Source organism: Enoplosus armatus, chromosome 5 (genome assembly GCF_043641665.1).
Source record: "Enoplosus armatus isolate fEnoArm2 chromosome 5, fEnoArm2.hap1, whole genome shotgun sequence".
Taxonomy (NCBI): domain Eukaryota; kingdom Metazoa; phylum Chordata; class Actinopteri; order Centrarchiformes; family Enoplosidae; genus Enoplosus; species Enoplosus armatus.
This window is the reverse complement of record NC_092184.1, coordinates 12,224,663-12,241,795: the sequence shown is the minus strand read 5'-3', so window position 1 is coordinate 12,241,795 and position 17,133 is coordinate 12,224,663. Positions and strand designations below refer to the sequence as shown.

Here is a 17,133-nt window from a genome sequence, read left to right as displayed (position 1 = left end):
TGCAGAAAACTTGTGTTGTCAAATTCAACACAGTGAAGGTAGGACAAAGCTGGAGGATCTCAGGTTTAAAAAAATTGTTTACAGCAAAGACTTTGTTCAAACAGGGAAACACATAACCTAACCCATCCCTTACCTTCTCATCTGAGATTGCTGTTCCCTGTGGGAAAAAAATAACCTTACATGAGGCGAGTACATCTACCTGCATCTGACACAGTTATAAGAGCTCATCTGTTTCAAAAAATGCCTCGCAAACATGCATGAGCTGCAGGGAGCTATTATCTTGTCTCTATTTGTCCTCTACCTGAACACAGTTTCTGGCTGTGAGCTATTCGGTCGGTTTGACATGCCAAGTTTGTTCAAGCAGGGAGACATAATGATCGGGGGGATTTTCCCGATTTTCAACAAAGAGATAAGTAGCACTTTTACATTCAAAAGCGAACCACCTGGAGCAAAATGTGCAAGGTAAGTATTACCATATTTGACTTTTCTGTACTATTTACATGCTCCAATACTCTTGTTTTACAAACTTGCCATTGTATGTACATGTACAGCAGCAGCTCTGTATTTTTATAACCTATTTCAATCACCAAAACCTTTTTAGATATGACCTGCGAGCTTTTCGATGGGCCCAAGTGATGATATTTGCAATTGAAGAAATCAACAAAGATCCTGCTCTCCTGCCAAACGTATCCCTTGGCTATAGAATCCTTAACTCTTGTTCATCTCCTACAAATACTTTACGTGCTGCACTAACACTGGCTAGTAGACCAGAGGAGATAGAATTGACTTCCCCTTGTCCTCCGGCTATATCTGCCCTCATAGCAGAGGCAGGATCATCTCAGTCTTTAGCTGTGGCTGGAGCTCTTGGACCATTTCAAGTGCCAATAGTAAGAGATTACATAAAATGTTTTATTGCATTAGTGTTCTGTGATATTTTATACTTTTGAAGTGCTTGTTTGTAGGGATTTTTGAGACTTGTTTCTTTTTATAGGTAAGTTACTTCTCAACATGTGCCTGCCTGAGTGATAGAGCTAAATATCCTACATTTTTTCGGACAATCCCCAGCGACTACTTTCAGGCAAAAGCTTTGGCAGCACTGGTCAAACGTTTTGGCTGGCAGTGGATTGGGGCCATACAGTCAGACAATGACTATGGGCGGAATGGGATCCTGGCTTTTGCTGAAGAGGTTAAAAAGCTTGGGATTTGTATTGCATTTGTTGGGACAGTTAAACGTACATACACTATGGAGAAAATAATGGATGTTGTGGAAATGATCAAACAGTCAACTGTCAAAGTCATTCTGGCTTTTGTTCCAGAGGGTGACTTTTACCCTTTAATGAAAGAGGTTGTGAAACAGAACATTACAGGAATTCAGTGGATTGCCAGTGAGGCCTGGATAACAGCAACTCAACCCTCCACACCTGAAATCTACCAAGCTTTTGGTGGAGCCCTAGGATTTGTGGTGCAGAAGATGGCTATTCCAAATCTAAAACCATTTCTTACAGGCATTAGCCCTTATACTGATCCAAATGCAGCATTTGTGAGGGATTTCTGGGAGATTATAGTGGGCTGTAAACCTGTTTTACCTGGGAAACACTCAGGTACAGAGGCAATGAATGAAATATGCACAGGCAATGAGACATTAATGAATTCCCATGACGTTTTCTTCAATGTCACACAGCTCAGAGTGTCTTATAATGTCTATAAAGCAGTTTATGCCATTGCGCATGCCCTACATCAGCTGGTATTCTGTCAACCAGTTGCAGAAAGAACAATGAGGCCATGTTTGAATATATCAGAAATTCAGCCCAAAGAGGTGAGAAATAGTGCAAGTAAAATCAGCAATACCTCCAACTGTCTGCAAATATACAATAAATGTATCTTGTTTATATGAACACTATCTAACAACTAATCTGTTAATTTTCTCAGGTCACTGATTACCTACAAAGGGTGAATTTTACGAATCACTTTGGGGATAATGTGTTTTTTGATGTGAATGGTGACCCTCCTGCTTCTTATGATATTATTAACTGGCAGCTGATAGATGGGCAAGTGCAACATGTCACACTGGGCCATTTTGCCTCTGCTGCTAATGGTGATTATAAGCTCAGAATCCAAGAGGAAGACATTGTATGGAGGACAGGGAAAAAGGTAATTGTGCAATAAGCTTATAGATTTTGAACCATGTGTCTGTTGGAACATGAAATCAACTGAATATGGCTGCACTATTATATTGTTTAAACTTCTTTTTCCTCAGGTTCCGACATCTGTGTGCTCTAATGTTTGTCCAGTAGGAACCAGGAAAGCTCAAATAAAAGGAAAACCCACCTGCTGCTTTGACTGCATCCCATGTGCTGATGGAACTATAGCCAATTCAACAGGTATCAAAAGCATGTATGCCATAGTAAACAAACATAAATGATCCAATATCATAGCATGTATTTAGTCTTTGCATATATTTATTGTTTAAATGTAATATCCAGACAAAGAGCAGATTGTTTCTGTTCATGTTTAACAGGTGCAGCTGACTGCACACCCTGTCCACAGGAATACTGGTCCAATGAGAGGAAAGATGAGTGCATCCCTAAAACATTTGAGTTCCTGACATATCACGAACCGATGGGAATAGCTATCACTGTTGTATCCCTGCTAGGGGTCTTTCTGTCCCTGGCCACAATGATGGTGTTTATCCACCACAGAGACACTCCTGTGATAAAGGCCAGCAACTCTGAACTGAGCTGTTTCCTGTTGTTTTCTCTTTTTTTGTGTTTTCTCTGTCCCCTGACCTTCATGGGCAGACCCACAGTCTGGACATGCATGCTGCGCCACACAGCTTTTGGTGTGACATTTGCTCTTTGTATTTCCTGTGTCTTGGGAAAAACTATTGTTGTTGTTACAGCTTTCAAAGCCACATTTCCTGGCAACAAAGTCGCAGGAAAGTTTGGTGCTGCACAGCAAAGGATCATAGTTTGCTCCTGCACTTTGATTCAGATAGTGATATGTGTGTTGTGGCTTAAGTTAAACCCACCTTTCCCAGACATGGTTTTCAAATACAGCAATAAAAAGATAGTTTTAGAATGTAACACAGGCTCTGAGGCTGCTTTCTATGTAGTGCTGGGGTACATAGGTATCCTTGCAATAATATGTTTGGTCCTGGCATTTCTAGCAAGAAAGTTGCCTGATAACTTTAACGAAGCCAAATTTATCACATTCAGCATGCTGATATTCTGTGCTGTCTGGATCACCTTTATCCCAGCATATGTCAGCTCTCCTGGAAAGTTCACTGTGGCTGTGGAAATATTTGCAATTTTGTCTTCAGCATTTGGCTTACTGATTAGCATTTTTGCACCGAAATGTTACATAATATTGATCAAGCCAGAGAAAAATACTAAGAAACATGTCATGGGAAAACTGTGAACAAAAAATTATGATTTCTTAATTTTCAAAGATGAAACTACTTTACTTACTACATGCTTACTGCTTGTACAATAGAAGCAGTAGCATATAAGAAAAGCAATATTTTGTAGAATTTTATATAACGCAGAATTTCATCTAGAACTCTGATATATAATTAATACATGTTCCATACATAATATAACATTAAAGATGCACAATATTTACTAAATGGATTGAAATTATTTTTTAATATTAATTTATTATCATGCCTCATTTACTATTTCATAACAAAATATTTTATGTGTGCAAGTGCTGTGTAAAACTAAGTTGTAACTGTTAATTATGCTGTTCACAGAAAACAAAAAATATTTTATAGATAGATAAGATATATTTGGGGAGCCATTTTAATTAATTAATTAATTAATTGTAAATATGCATTCATCTTGAATACAAATAATGAATAATTCTCCATATATAAATACTATAAAATCTACTGTATTACTATATAATTTTTTGAAGGTGTTAATTACATTCATCATTAAAAAAATGTTTCTGTTTTCAGATGTTCATTATTGTCTTTATCATTTACTGTAACGAACACACTTTAAATAGTACAGAAAACATAACAAGTGGGTTAAAAATAACCTTTTTAACCACTGATAGATGTATTCCACTTAATTTAATATTCTGTTATATTAACAGAATAAGTTTGCAATATACTGATGATATACTGAAGAAAGATATATACAATAGAAATTTCAATAAAAAATCGAATTAAGTATGTTTTAACAGTTTTAACTACTTAGTTGCAACATACTACCAATAGTTACATTATTAAAGAAAACCTTTAAAGTGAGAATAATGTGTTAGCTAGCATTGTGGCAACAGTATTTCAACACAAAACAAAGATATTTCATCAAAATGGCTTTCTTACACATTCTATAATATATTTAATAAACATATTTTCATCTTTGCATCATGTTTTTCTTGCTGTTCTTCTCTGGTTTCAGGATTATGATATAGCACTTTGGAGCAAAAATGCAAAAAAGGAGACCAAAAGCTGAGGCTAAAATAGCAAAAATATGGACAGCCACTGTGTATTTCCCAGCTGTGCTCACATAAACTGGGATAAAAGTTATCCACACTGCAAAGAATATCAGCATGCTGAAGGTGATGAACTTTGCCTCGTTAAAATTATCAGGCAGCTTCCGAGCCAAAAAAGCCATTAGGAAGCACATGCAGGCCAAGATGCCGATGTATCCAAGAACACACCAGAAGCCAACCTCTGAACCAGTAACACACTCGATGATGATGGTAGCACTGTGGTAATCAGTGTTGTTGTTGGCATGAGGCGGACTGATGAGCAGCCAGATTAGACAGATTATTACCTGAGCGCAGAGGAAAACACAATGTTCTTTTCTAATCGACACAATTGGAAAAAAAGATAGTTATATAGAGTTATAGAGTTGAATTATAGAAGTGTTCTTACCTGGACAGCTGTTCCTAAAAGAGCACTGGCTCTCTGCTGCTTGGGTCCAAACCACTTCATGACATTACTTCCTGGCAGTGTGGACCTAAATGCCATTAGGACCACTACTGTCTTGGCCAGGAGGCATGAAATGCAGAGGGCAAAACTGATCCCAAATGCTGGGTACCTGATACAGCAAAGCCAGTCTGAAGGCTCACCAATAAACAACAGGCCAACAAGGAAACAGACAGCGAGAAACACCAAGAGAAGGAAGCTCAATTCCATGTTGTTGGCCCGAACTAGTGGTGTGCCTTTGTATCTGAAGAATATGGCAAGGATGAAGAGGGAAATACAAGCTCCGAGGACAGATACAACACACAGCACAATACCCATTAACTCATGGTAAGACAGGAACTCAATGGTCTTCGGCATGCAGAGATCTCTGGCTTCATTGGGCCATGTGTCCTCTGAGCAGCGTGAGCACTCTAAAGAATCTGGCGATGGAGAGAAAGGAGAGCTTATTAGTTTAGAGAAGGTACATGTAGATCCTAGGAGTTTATATTTGGATAACGCAGAAAAGGGGTCATTAAAAACACAACACACCAGTCTTATTACTAACTTCTCCCTCTGCACAGGGGACACAGTCGAAACAGCAGATGGGTTCCCCCTTTCTCCTGGCGATGCGGGAACCTGGAGGACAACTGTCGCTGCATACAGACCGGGAAGCCTGAGAGGCAAAGTTCAGCCACTCAGAATGACACAAATTTCAATCAATATTCACCAGCTTGTCTATGGTTTTCTGTCTCTGCTTTGTCATTAAATGCTGGCCTCTGCAGCCTCTATTTCAGTTACAGACTAAAAGGTGAAAGTATGCAAACCAAATTCAATGTGATCTATAAAAGCTGTGTAACTAAAACTAATTACATTTCTGTGAACTACCCATTATTGTAATAAATAATCAACAAGATTATGATGGAGTAATAGTGTAACAATCCTATACAAATTATTACACAAAGAGTGAATTATTTCAATCACCAGATGATCAACAGAGAACTGATGCTCATGCCTTTGTCAGATGTAACACCATAGTTGACATCATACAATTCCCAATGACATAATTACAAAACATGTCTTTTTTTTTCTCGTAAACAATCTGTAACCTCTGTAATCACCTCAGCTGATATCCATTCACAAACTTTGCTATTACAATGGTAGTTATTCTGCTAATTGTTCATCACTATATTGGGTTATTATGGGGGATGTCAGTTAAAGTATATTGCACAATAATAACAGATTAGCTGATGTGTTGATCAACAGTACATAGAACAATCTAAGAGCTGAACATGGTCTCAAGCCCGTTTGCAGAGAACACACCTGCTTCCCAACAGGCCACTGAATCACTGAGTCATTTATGACCAGGCTGCGTCCAGCTGACAAAGAGGCATCATAGAAACCTACTTTTACCAAATTTAATGAACCGTCAGGCCTCCTTTGCCAGTTCAAGAGATCATAATAAGCAATGGGGTCACCATTTTGATCAAAGTTGACTTTCTCCCCCAGTGCAGAAAAATTTGAACGCTTCATGTAGTGGATTAGCTAAGAGAGAAAGAAAAACAGGTTATCTAAACACAAACTATGACAGATTTGACTTCTTTCTCATCCTGTTCTTAATTTGTATTTGAGTATAATATTTAACCTAGTCTCACCTGCCATGGTTTAAAATTCTTTGGGTCTGCACAGGTGCTATTCAGGAAAGGCCCTTGCCCGACTTTGCAGTTACTCATATCTTGCAAGGCATGGGCCACCACATACACAGCCTTGTAGACATTATAGGACACTCTTAGCTGTGTCACATCAGAATAAGGAGAGTAAACATCATTTAAATCCTCTGTCCCTTTACATGGCAATCTGTCGAGGTAGCTGTCGCCCCCATGAGAGTGGCTGTTCACTGACCGGTTCAGTCGGCAGTTAAACGTCTCTTCCCAAAATTCTGCCAAGAAAGCTGATTCATGAATATAGGATGGTCTGAGACTAGCGAGGTGTTGTTTCAGCCCTGGAATCACATCGGCTCTCTGGATGGCAAATCCTAGTGTTCCTGTCAGGAGATCTCCAAACTTTTCCCAGAGTGATTTGGCAGTGGCCCAAGCCTCACTGGCAATCCACTGCAGGCCGGTAATATTCCGACGTCGGATTTCTCTGAGAATGCCCTTCATCTCTGAATCACTACAAAAGTTAATGATGACCTTTGAGGATGACATCTAAACAGTGAAAATGTAGAGTTAATAGTTATTGAAATTTAAGCTGTTTTATGAACTTTAATAAGGTAATGGTGTGTTGGACCTCCTCTACTTTATATGAAATAGGATTCACATTCAAGTACTAATACTAATACACATTTGAGCATTTTAAAATACTGGACTAATACATTTGTATGTGAACAAGCCACATGTACCGAGGGTGAAAAAATGTATAAATATGTAAGTGAATAAAATAACAAGAACACATTACATGATCATGCAGTCCAATGTATCAGCCTGAAATGCTTCAAATGAAGTTGAGAAACGGAAAAGTGTTGAATTGACTGTATGGTAATTTTTCAGGACATAGTTCGTAGTGTTGCAATACTAAGATTTGTGAACCTAAACTTGATGATGTGACAAATTTTAATTGTATCAATCTAATACAAAAACACTACAACTGAACATCAGTGAAAACTAAGGCAGCAAAAGACAGTGTTCCTGAGGCAATAATTTCAATATTATATACTATAATGTACTTTTTTGTGACTAAAACTACATTTTGGTCTGAAAGTATTTCCATGCTTTATTCATTTAGTTTTAATGTAAAGTGATTCATTTTTGGTTGTCTGTGGTTATAGATGTAAATACAACATTAAAACTCAATAAAACAAACTATAATTTTCATTTTTAGTGTGAAAGATATTCAGACATTTTGGTCACATTTCTAACTCTTTTGTTGGTCTTATAGAAGACACAAAGACCCAATTTAATTAAGATGTATTAATTGTAATGGTAATATATAAACTGCGGCCTCAAATGACCATTGAGTTGAATCAACACTTTTCTCAAATAATTCCAACAAAGGTTTAACACAAGTTTCACAAAGGTCGTATTTATTGCATGTGTTATTTTGTCTACCTCCTGTATGTATGAAATTTTGTATTGACCAGTACCTGAATAACATCCAGAAGCTCATCTAGAGCCTGCTGAGTCAGGACTACAGGGTAGAAGTGAGTGTAGGCAGCACACACACCATACTGCACTAATTCCTTCAAGAAGAGCTGGATGGCAAAGCGAGCATAATCAGATTCCAACCCAATGACTCCCACCCAGGTCCAACCAAAGTAGCTAACAAGCCGGGCCAGGGCTCTGATCTGGAAGGCGTCACTAGGCATGGTGCGCATAAATGTGGGGAACTCCCTTTGGTTACTTAGACAGCTGCAGGATGCGAAATAGCTCACCTGGTATTATAGAAAACAATAGTTAACCCTCTGCACAGTTGGGCTCACTTAAAAGGCTGTTGAACAAGCATCAGATTTCACCAAACAATACCACCATCTTTACAAGCATTCAGTGGTGCACACTTGAAATGAAAGAGGGAGTTTGGAGACCTTCATCTTAACTACTCAGCTGTAAAGATGGAAGATGAGTTAATACGGATTTTGAAGCATGGATATATGAAATATGTTTTACTTCTTAAGCTAAATAAACCATTTTAAAACCCCATTGGATTGTCTGAAAACGATTATCGGAAAGCTGAAATGGGGCGGTTGTTCTTTTCTCTGAAAAGTTGAAGAAAAGTAGTTTTCACAGAACAGCAATGATTTGCAACAGTATGGCACTTCAGTAATATGAAGAAACCATAAAAGACTGATTTAACAGGGCAAGAGCACATATATTATTAACATTAACACAACAGACAGTCAGACAATCTCACCAGGGGGATATGGAAAGAACCCAGGCTTCTTAGCAGAGCCATAGACACCCCAGAGGCAGCATCTCCTATGATTACTGGGGACACAGTCCTTTGTACGGCAGCACAGCCTAAATTAGAACTATTGTTACTTTCCGGACCTTTGTCTCTGTTCACACTCTCGGCCCTGGAGCCTCTCTCTGGCTGGCCGTTCACCAACAGCAAAGATGCTCTCAGAGACACAGGTATGTCATCACAGCTGTCATGAATGTGGAAACCCAGCTTGAGCTGTGGCAGGAGGTCACTGCGCTGGTTGATCTCTTTGATTGCAAAGGTCATCGTCTGCATCCAGCGCAAGGCACGGGAGTTGAAACTGTACAGAAGTGAAAAGTAGTTCATCACACAGCACAAATATATACGTATATTAAAATACCCTAAACACAAATTCAATAAAATGAAATCTACTCTACACTACACAAGCCAATTACTATCAAATACATTCAAATATTCACTTACTACTTATACATATTAGGTGCTGGTTTTGTTTTGTATGTTGAAAGAGAAGACACAGGGCTGTAGTGTAGAGGGAATAAGCCCCCAATAACTACATCTCCATCTTCATACAGACTGTTTTTCTCTTCTTCCCCCAAGAAAACGCAGTTATCCAGAGCAGCAGCTGAGGCAGGTTTGCCGCTGAAGAGAGAAAGAATCATAAGAACCTTTGCAGCTGACATTGCCATGGCTAGCCTGGGTTTAAAGGAAAGCTCTAGCTCAGCAATGTTAAATATTTTAACGGCTGAATATACAAAAGTAGGTGCCCTTTCTTGTCACATACAAAAGGATTATGATATTTAAAGACGCTGCTGATTTATATACTGTGGTTAGCACACATAAAGGTGAGGGGACCGCCCAGTTGCAGTAATTGTGTTATTAAAAGGTAACACCTTACGTTCCTGGGCTAGGGTGAAGACACAGTGAAAAAAAAGGTTTCTTAATGACATGATTTACCGTATTTGTTCGATTTGTTTTATCAGTCAGTATTCAATACAGTTGTACTAATACAGTATAATGTTGTAGTAATAAGGCAAGCAAATTAAGTAGTCAGCATGTGCATCAGCAGCTTTTATCGGATTGGATTTGTTCAGGTCAAAGTACTGCTGTGTGGTCACCTGTGTCTTGGCAGAGCTCAAAGCCTGATACACAATCACTGTGGTTCTGCATGTAAAAGGGAAGAAAATAGACAATGACGCTCAAAAAACAAGTTTTTGATTGCAGTTGTGCACGTGTCGTGGTATGTGTAGACAGTTGTATTGATTAAAACAGAAGTGTAATTGTTCTGTCTAACGCACGTGACGTATGACAAAAACACACACCCTGTGTTCCGTGTAAGTGACTTTACACTGATTTTTATGCAGTTTCCATTTTCTCGTTAGGCAGTGTTGTGTGTGTCTATGTGTGTTATCATGGTGCCAGCAGTTTTCTGCACATCATAATGTGAGACTGATGTTTTTGTTTTCCACTTTGCTGACCAGCTGGTCTGACGAGCCAAATACATCTGGTAACACAGAGTTTTGAAATTGATATGTTAAGTAAAGCACATCCAATAAATACTGTGTAAATGGCTGCATTCATTTAGCGCTAATATCCAAAGTCCTTTACAACTCGCCTTACCATTAACCGCTTACACATACAATGATGGCGGCAAGCTTTCATGCAAGGTGCTCGTCTGACCATTGTGAGCAATTTGGGGTTTGCTTGCCGCTTCAACTTGTGTTCAGGAGGACCTGGGGATCGTACCGCCAACCCTGTGTTTAGTGGACAACCTCCTCCATTGTTTTAAACACCTCAGGGTAAAGCAATACAATTTAACAGTGCCACAAACTGCAGGCTCTAAAAAGGCCAAGAAGTTTAATCAAAACCTTTCTAAAACTGTGTCATTCAGAATGCAACATTATAACCCTCATGAAGGTAAGATTTATCGCATTAGACTGCATTAGTAACTATGTATACCTAATAAACTGGCAAGTAAGCTGGCATCTCCAGTATCATTGTCCTGTTACATCATTTACGATTTGTCATTCAGTCTGCATTAATCAATTTAGTGAATTAGGCGGGACTGCTGATGTCCAATCCACTGTCACTCTGTCATTAATAAGATGCAAGAATGAGAAGGTCCATACAGTATATAACTTGTATAATTCCCTGCTCTCTGTCTCTCACTCTGTTTTTTGGGGGTGTGTAACAATATGACTCAACTTGTCTTATTTCACTTGCTTTGCACTGTCTGTGTCCTCACTAGAGCTTATAAACCAATTTCTAGCGTCACCTCTCCACCCCCATCTGCAGCCAAAGTGTGCACTCTTCAAAACAGCTTTCAGCCAGGCTTTGTGGCCAAGGGTGACTATGTTATTGGGGGGCTCTTCCCCCTTCACTATAACCAGGAGATGCCAGACCTCAACTGCACCTACAGACCACCGCCAGTGAAGTGCAATGGGTGAGTTTAATAGATGTGGATTTGAAATCAAAGTGAGGGTATTTAACTCACAGTTTCCATTTAAATGGTGTCTGATTTTGTAGAACAAACATGTTGTGAAACTTGAAACTTCTTTAATGAATGGATTATGTAGCATGTTTAGCAGTTTATATTTACCAGTTTTTAGGGTGTGTTATTCCCAAATAAACCCAGAGAACCTTCCTGAAAAGAAATATGTACTTTGGTATTGTTTATATTTGGAAAATATCAATTTACTCTACCTTACACAAGCCATTATTTGGAATTAATTACTTGTTAGTGTACCAGTTGAAAAATGTTTCAATTTTCTCTCAAATTAGTTCCAAACGGGTTTTTCACAATAACATCTTATAACATCCTGGGAATTATTGGGAAATGATTTGAACATTTCAGACCTGTAAAATAAAGCATTCCCAAAGACATGTCTATGAAGGACAAGAAAATTTGCATAAAGCAAAAAGAAACCTCTCAGTTACTTCATCACAACAAAAAGATGTAAAAATTCAATTCAGACTAACTTCAAATCAAAACATCTCTGACTTTAATCTTACCTTCAATCTCCATACCTGCTGTGTTCAATGTGCGTGTTCATCTGTGTCTGCTGGACTACAGATTTGATCCCAGGGCTTTCCGCTGGGCTCAGACTATGAGGCTGGCAGTGGAGGAGATAAACCAAAGTACAGAGCTATTGCCCAATATAACCCTTGGGTACAAAATCTTTGATTCGTGTGCATATCCACTGACCGGCCAGAGGGCTGCTCTAGCTGTGCTGAACGGGCTGAGCGAGGACAAATCTCCCATGTGCAGCAGTGCCTCTCCGCTCCTCGCTGTTATTGGGGAATCTGGTTCTGCTCAGTCTATCGTGTTGTCAAGAATCCTGCAGCCATTCAGAATCCCAATGGTAATGATGGCTCCATTCCTCTATACCCCTCAAGAAACATTAACTTGTCATCATATAATCTGTTTCACTGCACTGTATTGTACTCTTTTTTTCTTGCTTTACACAGATCAGCTACTTTTCTTCGTGTGCGTGTCTCTCTGATAGAAGAAAATATCCCACCTTCTTCAGAGTAATCCCTAATGATGACTATCAGGTGAGAGGCCTCAGATTAAAATTACTTTTGAATGCATAACAAATGGTGCAATATCTATATCTCTCTATGTGCAATACAGTAACATTCCTTCATCCATTTCTGTGAATTTGTAAATTTGTAAACTTGTAAATTATAGTTGTTGTTTTATATTTGTTCTTATAGTTTTTATAACTGTCTTTTTTATATATTATATCTTGAGTTTTCTTACTTATGTCTCTTATGTCGCTGTTGTAACAATGCGAACCTCCCCGCTGAGGGATTAATAAAGGATTACATTACATAATAATAAAAAAAATGTCCAAAATGTCTGTGATTTGAGACCAAGTGAGTTGACAATATTTTCCTTTGAAATTAGGTGAAGGCCATTGCTCAGCTGCTGGTACACTTCAACTGGACTTGGGTTGGGCTGGTGCGAGGGGACCGTGAATACGGGCGCTTCGCCGTGGAAGGTTTACTGAGTGAATTACAGGGTACCAAAGTGTGTGTAGCATACCAAGAAATAATCCCTCTGCTCTACAATCGCCAGAGGGCACTGGAGATCATGCAGGTAGATACAAATACATGTTGAATTAAGTTTTACAGCATTAGAAAGTTTCTATTTCACCTCAAGACCCTTTTATAATAGGTGCTGATTACACATCATCACCTATATTATATATAGAGAATGGCTGATCAGATCTTTCTGCTACCAACTAAACTACAAAACAATTAATCTATCAGTATAAATATTTTAACAATTTTACTAATATAAAGAAATTTACAAAATATCTAAACAAGCAATCCCAATCCACCCCAATGATGTGACGGGCACATCTTGCAGTGCAGTCTTGGCTGCTTTCTGTATTAACAGCTCTGCTTTAGGGGGCACATCTCTTGCTCAGGCCTAACAAGCTGTCCCTCAAGCAGCAGCAACCACCAGCGGTAACTCAGAAGAAATAGAATTTAGAACAACTTCAGGTAAACTTAACTAAAGGCAAACAAAAGTAACTGTACAGAACTAAATGTGTGCACTCCAAATAGAAACAAATGTACTGTTTATTATCTGCTGCTTATTAAGTAAACCATGAGTATGATGGAAAACATAAAAGCTATGTGTCATCATCTATCTGTTTGCTGATGTATGTACAATGTGAATGTGATGTGCATAAGGTCAAAAGGTCAACAAACAAAATGAGGAGTAAATTAAGTGAGTGTAAACTATAAAGAAAACTAAGGTGAATGGTAAGTAAGGTAAGGTGACAATTAAATCAGTTGTGTGGCAGCAGCATTTATGGAGGGGAGAGAAAGGGTTATTTGTGTGCACTGCTGTCAGCTTTTATATTACCACATATATTATATATTTTTCAACTCCTACATATAGGGGCTTACACAAACACAATTATTTTTACAGTATGTACCTGTAAGTCTTGCTCAGTGTCACTTATTTTTAACCTACTTTCTTTTTGCCGTCCCTCTTCCTTGTGAAACTCTTTCCCCCTTCATCATCTGCCTCTCTGTAAAGGTGATGCGTAGCTCTTCGGCAAAAGTGGTGGTGATGTTTTCAGCCGAGGGGGAGATGACACCTTTCCTGAGAGATTACATGGTGCAGAACATCACTGGAATCCAGTGGGTGGCGAGCGAGGCCTGGGTCACAGCATCTGTCTTCACAGGGAGCGAGTATTACCCCTACATGGGGGGCACCATTGGGTTTGGCATCAGAAAAGGTCATATATCCAGACTCAGTGACTACCTGCAGACAGTAAACCCTCAGATGTATCCCAGTAGTCTTCTGGTTAAGGAGCTGTGGGAGGCTCTGTATGGTTGCAGTCCCTCTCTGCCCTCTGGTTCCCAGTTGCCCCCCTGCTCAGGGCAGGAGTCCCTGTTGGACCAGCATTCAGCCTATATGAATACATCCAGCCCTCGAGTTGCCTATAATGTCTATAAGGCTGCATATGCAATTGCTCATTCCCTCCACAACCTTCTTCTCTGTCAACCAGGCAGTGGGCCTTTCCAAAACAACTCATGTGCTCAAAGAAACAACATACACCCCTGGCAGGTATAATCCAGTGCACCTACTGTTACAGTATTACATTGAGGTATTGAGTATTTCAGAGTTATTCATATTATCTATTGGTTTTCAAGCTCCAATATTACCTCCAGGAGGTGACATTTAACATTGCCGGGGAGGAGGTGAACTTTGACCTGAAGGGCGACTCCATACCCTATTATGATATCATCAACTGGCAGAGAGGCACAGGCGGGAACATTGAGTTTGTCAACATGGGGTTGTTTGATGGAACCAAGTCTGCCGGAGAGGAGCTGGTGATCCAGGAGGACAGGATAATGTGGGCAGGGCATCAGAGTGAGGCAAGCTGCTCACACTATGTTTTTACCTTCATCAGATGCCAACTGTTGAAGTTCTGTAGGTTGAGGTGATAAGCTGGGTCTGATATGAGTGCCTTTACAGTAAACAGTAGAGATTCAAAGCCCGCCATACAGTAGGACAAGTTTGGTGATTTAATACTTCCCAATGCATTCCTTATGGTGGAATTCTTCTAAAATAAAAGCATAAATTACGTTTCATTTGAATGCTGATTAAAACATTGCATTTGTAACATACAAAGGCCTCCATCTTTGAGTATTTTTCTACAATCAACTTAAATCCTGAAACTGAATGTTAGGCTACTTTTTGAAACCACAGATAATCAGTACATATTGACTAGGAGTACAAATTCTTTAATAGCTCATGGATAAAACCCAGTCCTTGTGTGAAAAATTTTAACCTCTTCACCTTTTTCTTCATGGCTTTGTTTCTGACCAAATAGTTTAGAAACCTTTCAAAGGTGGTAACTAATAATTACATTGTCAACATCGTGACATTTATTCAGGAATTGTCGATTGTTGATCAATTTGTTGATTGTTATGTCCATCACAATATCCCAGAGTCTAAAGTGACATTGTTTGTTATGTCCAACCAACAGTACAAAATGCAAAGGCTTTCAATTAACAGTGTTCAACAGAGAAAAGCGGCACATACTCACATTTGAGGAGCTGGAACCAACAAATATTGGTGTTTTAGTAAATGACTTAAGCAATTATCAAAACAGTATGTAACAGTAAGTAATTGTCTAATTCATTTCAGCACACTTATTTCACTGCATAGCTGAAATCCATTACCTGTTCCCCAGGTGCCGGTGTCTGTATGCAGTGCCAGCTGTTTTCCAGGGTCCCGGAAGGCTGTCCGTCGTGGGGAGCCTGTGTGCTGCTTTGACTGTGTACCATGTGACAGTGGCAAAATTAGCAATCAGACAAGTGAGCTTAAAACCAAGCAATACAAATCACAACAATTAAAATATTTTATATTACAGGTAATCAGGTAATATTTGAATACAGAATATTTCAGATGGTTTACTCTTTTTTTGTCCCTCCTCCCTTTAGATTCAATAGAGTGCATATTTTGTCCCGAGGACTTCTGGTCAAACAAAGACAGAACAGCCTGCATCCCCAAGAAGGTGGAGTTCTTGGCCTATGATTCCTTGGGTATAGCCCTGACAGTGATCTCTGTGGTGGGTGCCTGCCTCACTATAGCTGTCTTTGCAGTCTTTTTCTATCATAGAAATACGGCCATTGTCCGTGTGAATAACTCTGAACTCAGCTTCTTCATCCTGTTTGCGCTGACTCTGTGTTTCCTGTGTTCATTGGTGTTCATTGGAGAGCCAACATCTTGGTCCTGCATGCTACGCCACACTGCCTTTAGCATCACATTTTCACTCTGCATCTCCTGCATTCTGGGGAAGACTCTGGTGGTGTTGGCTGCTTTCACTGCCACCAGGCCAGGGGACAACATCATGAAGTGGCTGGGGCCCAAGCAGCAGAAGGTCATTATCTTCAGTTGCACTCTGGTTCAGGTGGTTATCTGCGCTGTCTGGCTCATTGATGCTCCCCCTTTTCCATCCCGAAATACCCAATATGAACACTCAAAGATCATACTGGAGTGTAGTGTGGGCTCCAGCCTCGCATTCTGGTGCGTTCTGGGATATATTGGTCTTCAGGCCTGTCTGTGCTTTGTATTAGCTTTTCTGGCCCGGAAGTTGCCGGGCAACTTCAACGAGGCAAGGTTCATTACTTTTACCATGCTGATCTTCTGTGCTGTGTGGCTGGCATTCATCCCTGCTTATATCAGCTCCCCTGGAAATTATGCAGATGCAGTGGAGTCATTTGCCATTCTGGCTTCAAGCTTTGGCTTGTTGTTCTGCCTGTTTGCTCCAAAGTGTTACATTATTTTACTGAAGCCAGAAAAGAATACAAAACAGTACCTAATGGGAAAAGAAAATAAGTAATATGCCATTAGTTAATCTTTTAAAAATGTCAATTGTTATTTTAAAATAGTCACATTTTAAATTATGATGTTTTTCACATTTGTATTGACAAGGCGGTGACAGTTGTATGCAGCATATTGCAGCATTGCAGCTTTAGTGCCGTGTAAAAGGAAATAAATAAGTAAAAGTACAAAGAGCTTGTAACTTTAATATACTGTATATTTTGAAGAAATAAAGATTTTTAGCAGTGAATGTTCTTTGGAGTTTCTGAGGCTTAGTGTGCTCGGAAAATACTTTCTGCTTGTCCTCTACCCTGCTACATCTGTGAACTTCTGTTTTGAATTGATCCAAGGTCAGTGGAGTTAGAAATGTACACACTAGACAAGAACATCAGTAATAATTAAGTAATTATTGATTAAACTGTCCTCTGAT

General features: G+C 39.3%; 3 protein-coding genes across 3 annotated transcripts; 2 read left to right on the top strand and 1 right to left on the bottom strand.

The window, feature by feature from the left end:
• The first annotated feature begins 343 nt into the window (after positions 1 to 343).
• LOC139285458 (extracellular calcium-sensing receptor-like) lies at positions 344 to 3,417 on the top strand. The gene is made up of 6 exons (XM_070906023.1): positions 344 to 462; positions 602 to 887; positions 992 to 1,816; positions 1,930 to 2,151; positions 2,258 to 2,381; positions 2,519 to 3,417. The coding sequence occupies exons 1-6, from the start codon at positions 344 to 346 to the stop codon at positions 3,415 to 3,417; spliced, it is 2,475 nt and encodes an 824-aa protein (XP_070762124.1).
• Positions 3,418 to 4,361: 944 nt separating this feature from the next.
• Positions 4,362 to 9,537, bottom strand: LOC139285457 (extracellular calcium-sensing receptor-like). Its single transcript, XM_070906022.1, has 8 exons — positions 9,314 to 9,537; positions 8,822 to 9,170; positions 8,058 to 8,345; positions 6,571 to 7,122; positions 6,239 to 6,460; positions 5,468 to 5,591; positions 4,886 to 5,358; positions 4,362 to 4,784 (listed from the first exon to the last, which is right to left on the bottom strand). The coding sequence occupies exons 1-8, from the start codon at positions 9,535 to 9,537 to the stop codon at positions 4,362 to 4,364; spliced, it is 2,655 nt and encodes an 884-aa protein (XP_070762123.1).
• A 1,506-nt stretch (positions 9,538 to 11,043) lies between these two features.
• On the top strand, positions 11,044 to 16,722 carry LOC139284914 (extracellular calcium-sensing receptor-like). Its single transcript, XM_070905280.1, has 8 exons — positions 11,044 to 11,291; positions 11,922 to 12,210; positions 12,317 to 12,403; positions 12,759 to 12,950; positions 13,905 to 14,438; positions 14,525 to 14,749; positions 15,571 to 15,694; positions 15,821 to 16,722. Exons 1-8 carry the CDS (start codon positions 11,044 to 11,046, stop codon positions 16,720 to 16,722), a joined length of 2,601 nt encoding a protein of 866 aa, XP_070761381.1.
• Positions 16,723 to 17,133: the final 411 nt, after the last annotated feature.

Bases quoted from the DNA above. Each gene is read 5' to 3' on its own strand.
- LOC139285458 (XM_070906023.1), top strand. From the start codon at position 344: ATGCCAAGTTTGTTCAAGCAGGGAGACATAATGATCGGGGGGATTTTC. The intron at 888-991 runs GTAAGAGATTAC...TTCTTTTTATAG, and splicing joins GACCATTTCAAGTGCCAATA to GTAAGTTACTTCTCAACATG. The intron at 2,152-2,257 runs GTAATTGTGCAA...CTTTTTCCTCAG, and splicing joins TATGGAGGACAGGGAAAAAG to GTTCCGACATCTGTGTGCTC.
- LOC139285457 (XM_070906022.1), bottom strand. From the start codon at position 9,537: ATGGCAATGTCAGCTGCAAAGGTTCTTATGATTCTTTCTCTCTTCAGC. The intron at 7,123-8,057 runs GTACTGGTCAAT...TTCACTGTTTAG, and splicing joins AGCTTCTGGATGTTATTCAG to ATGTCATCCTCAAAGGTCAT. The intron at 5,359-5,467 runs GTGTGTTGTGTT...CTCCATCGCCAG, and splicing joins AGAAGTTAGTAATAAGACTG to ATTCTTTAGAGTGCTCACGC.
- LOC139284914 (XM_070905280.1), top strand. From the start codon at position 11,044: ATGACTCAACTTGTCTTATTTCACTTGCTTTGCACTGTCTGTGTCCTC. The intron at 14,750-15,570 runs GCAAGCTGCTCA...CCTGTTCCCCAG, and splicing joins GGGCAGGGCATCAGAGTGAG to GTGCCGGTGTCTGTATGCAG. The intron at 15,695-15,820 runs GTGAGCTTAAAA...TCCTCCCTTTAG, and splicing joins CAAAATTAGCAATCAGACAA to ATTCAATAGAGTGCATATTT.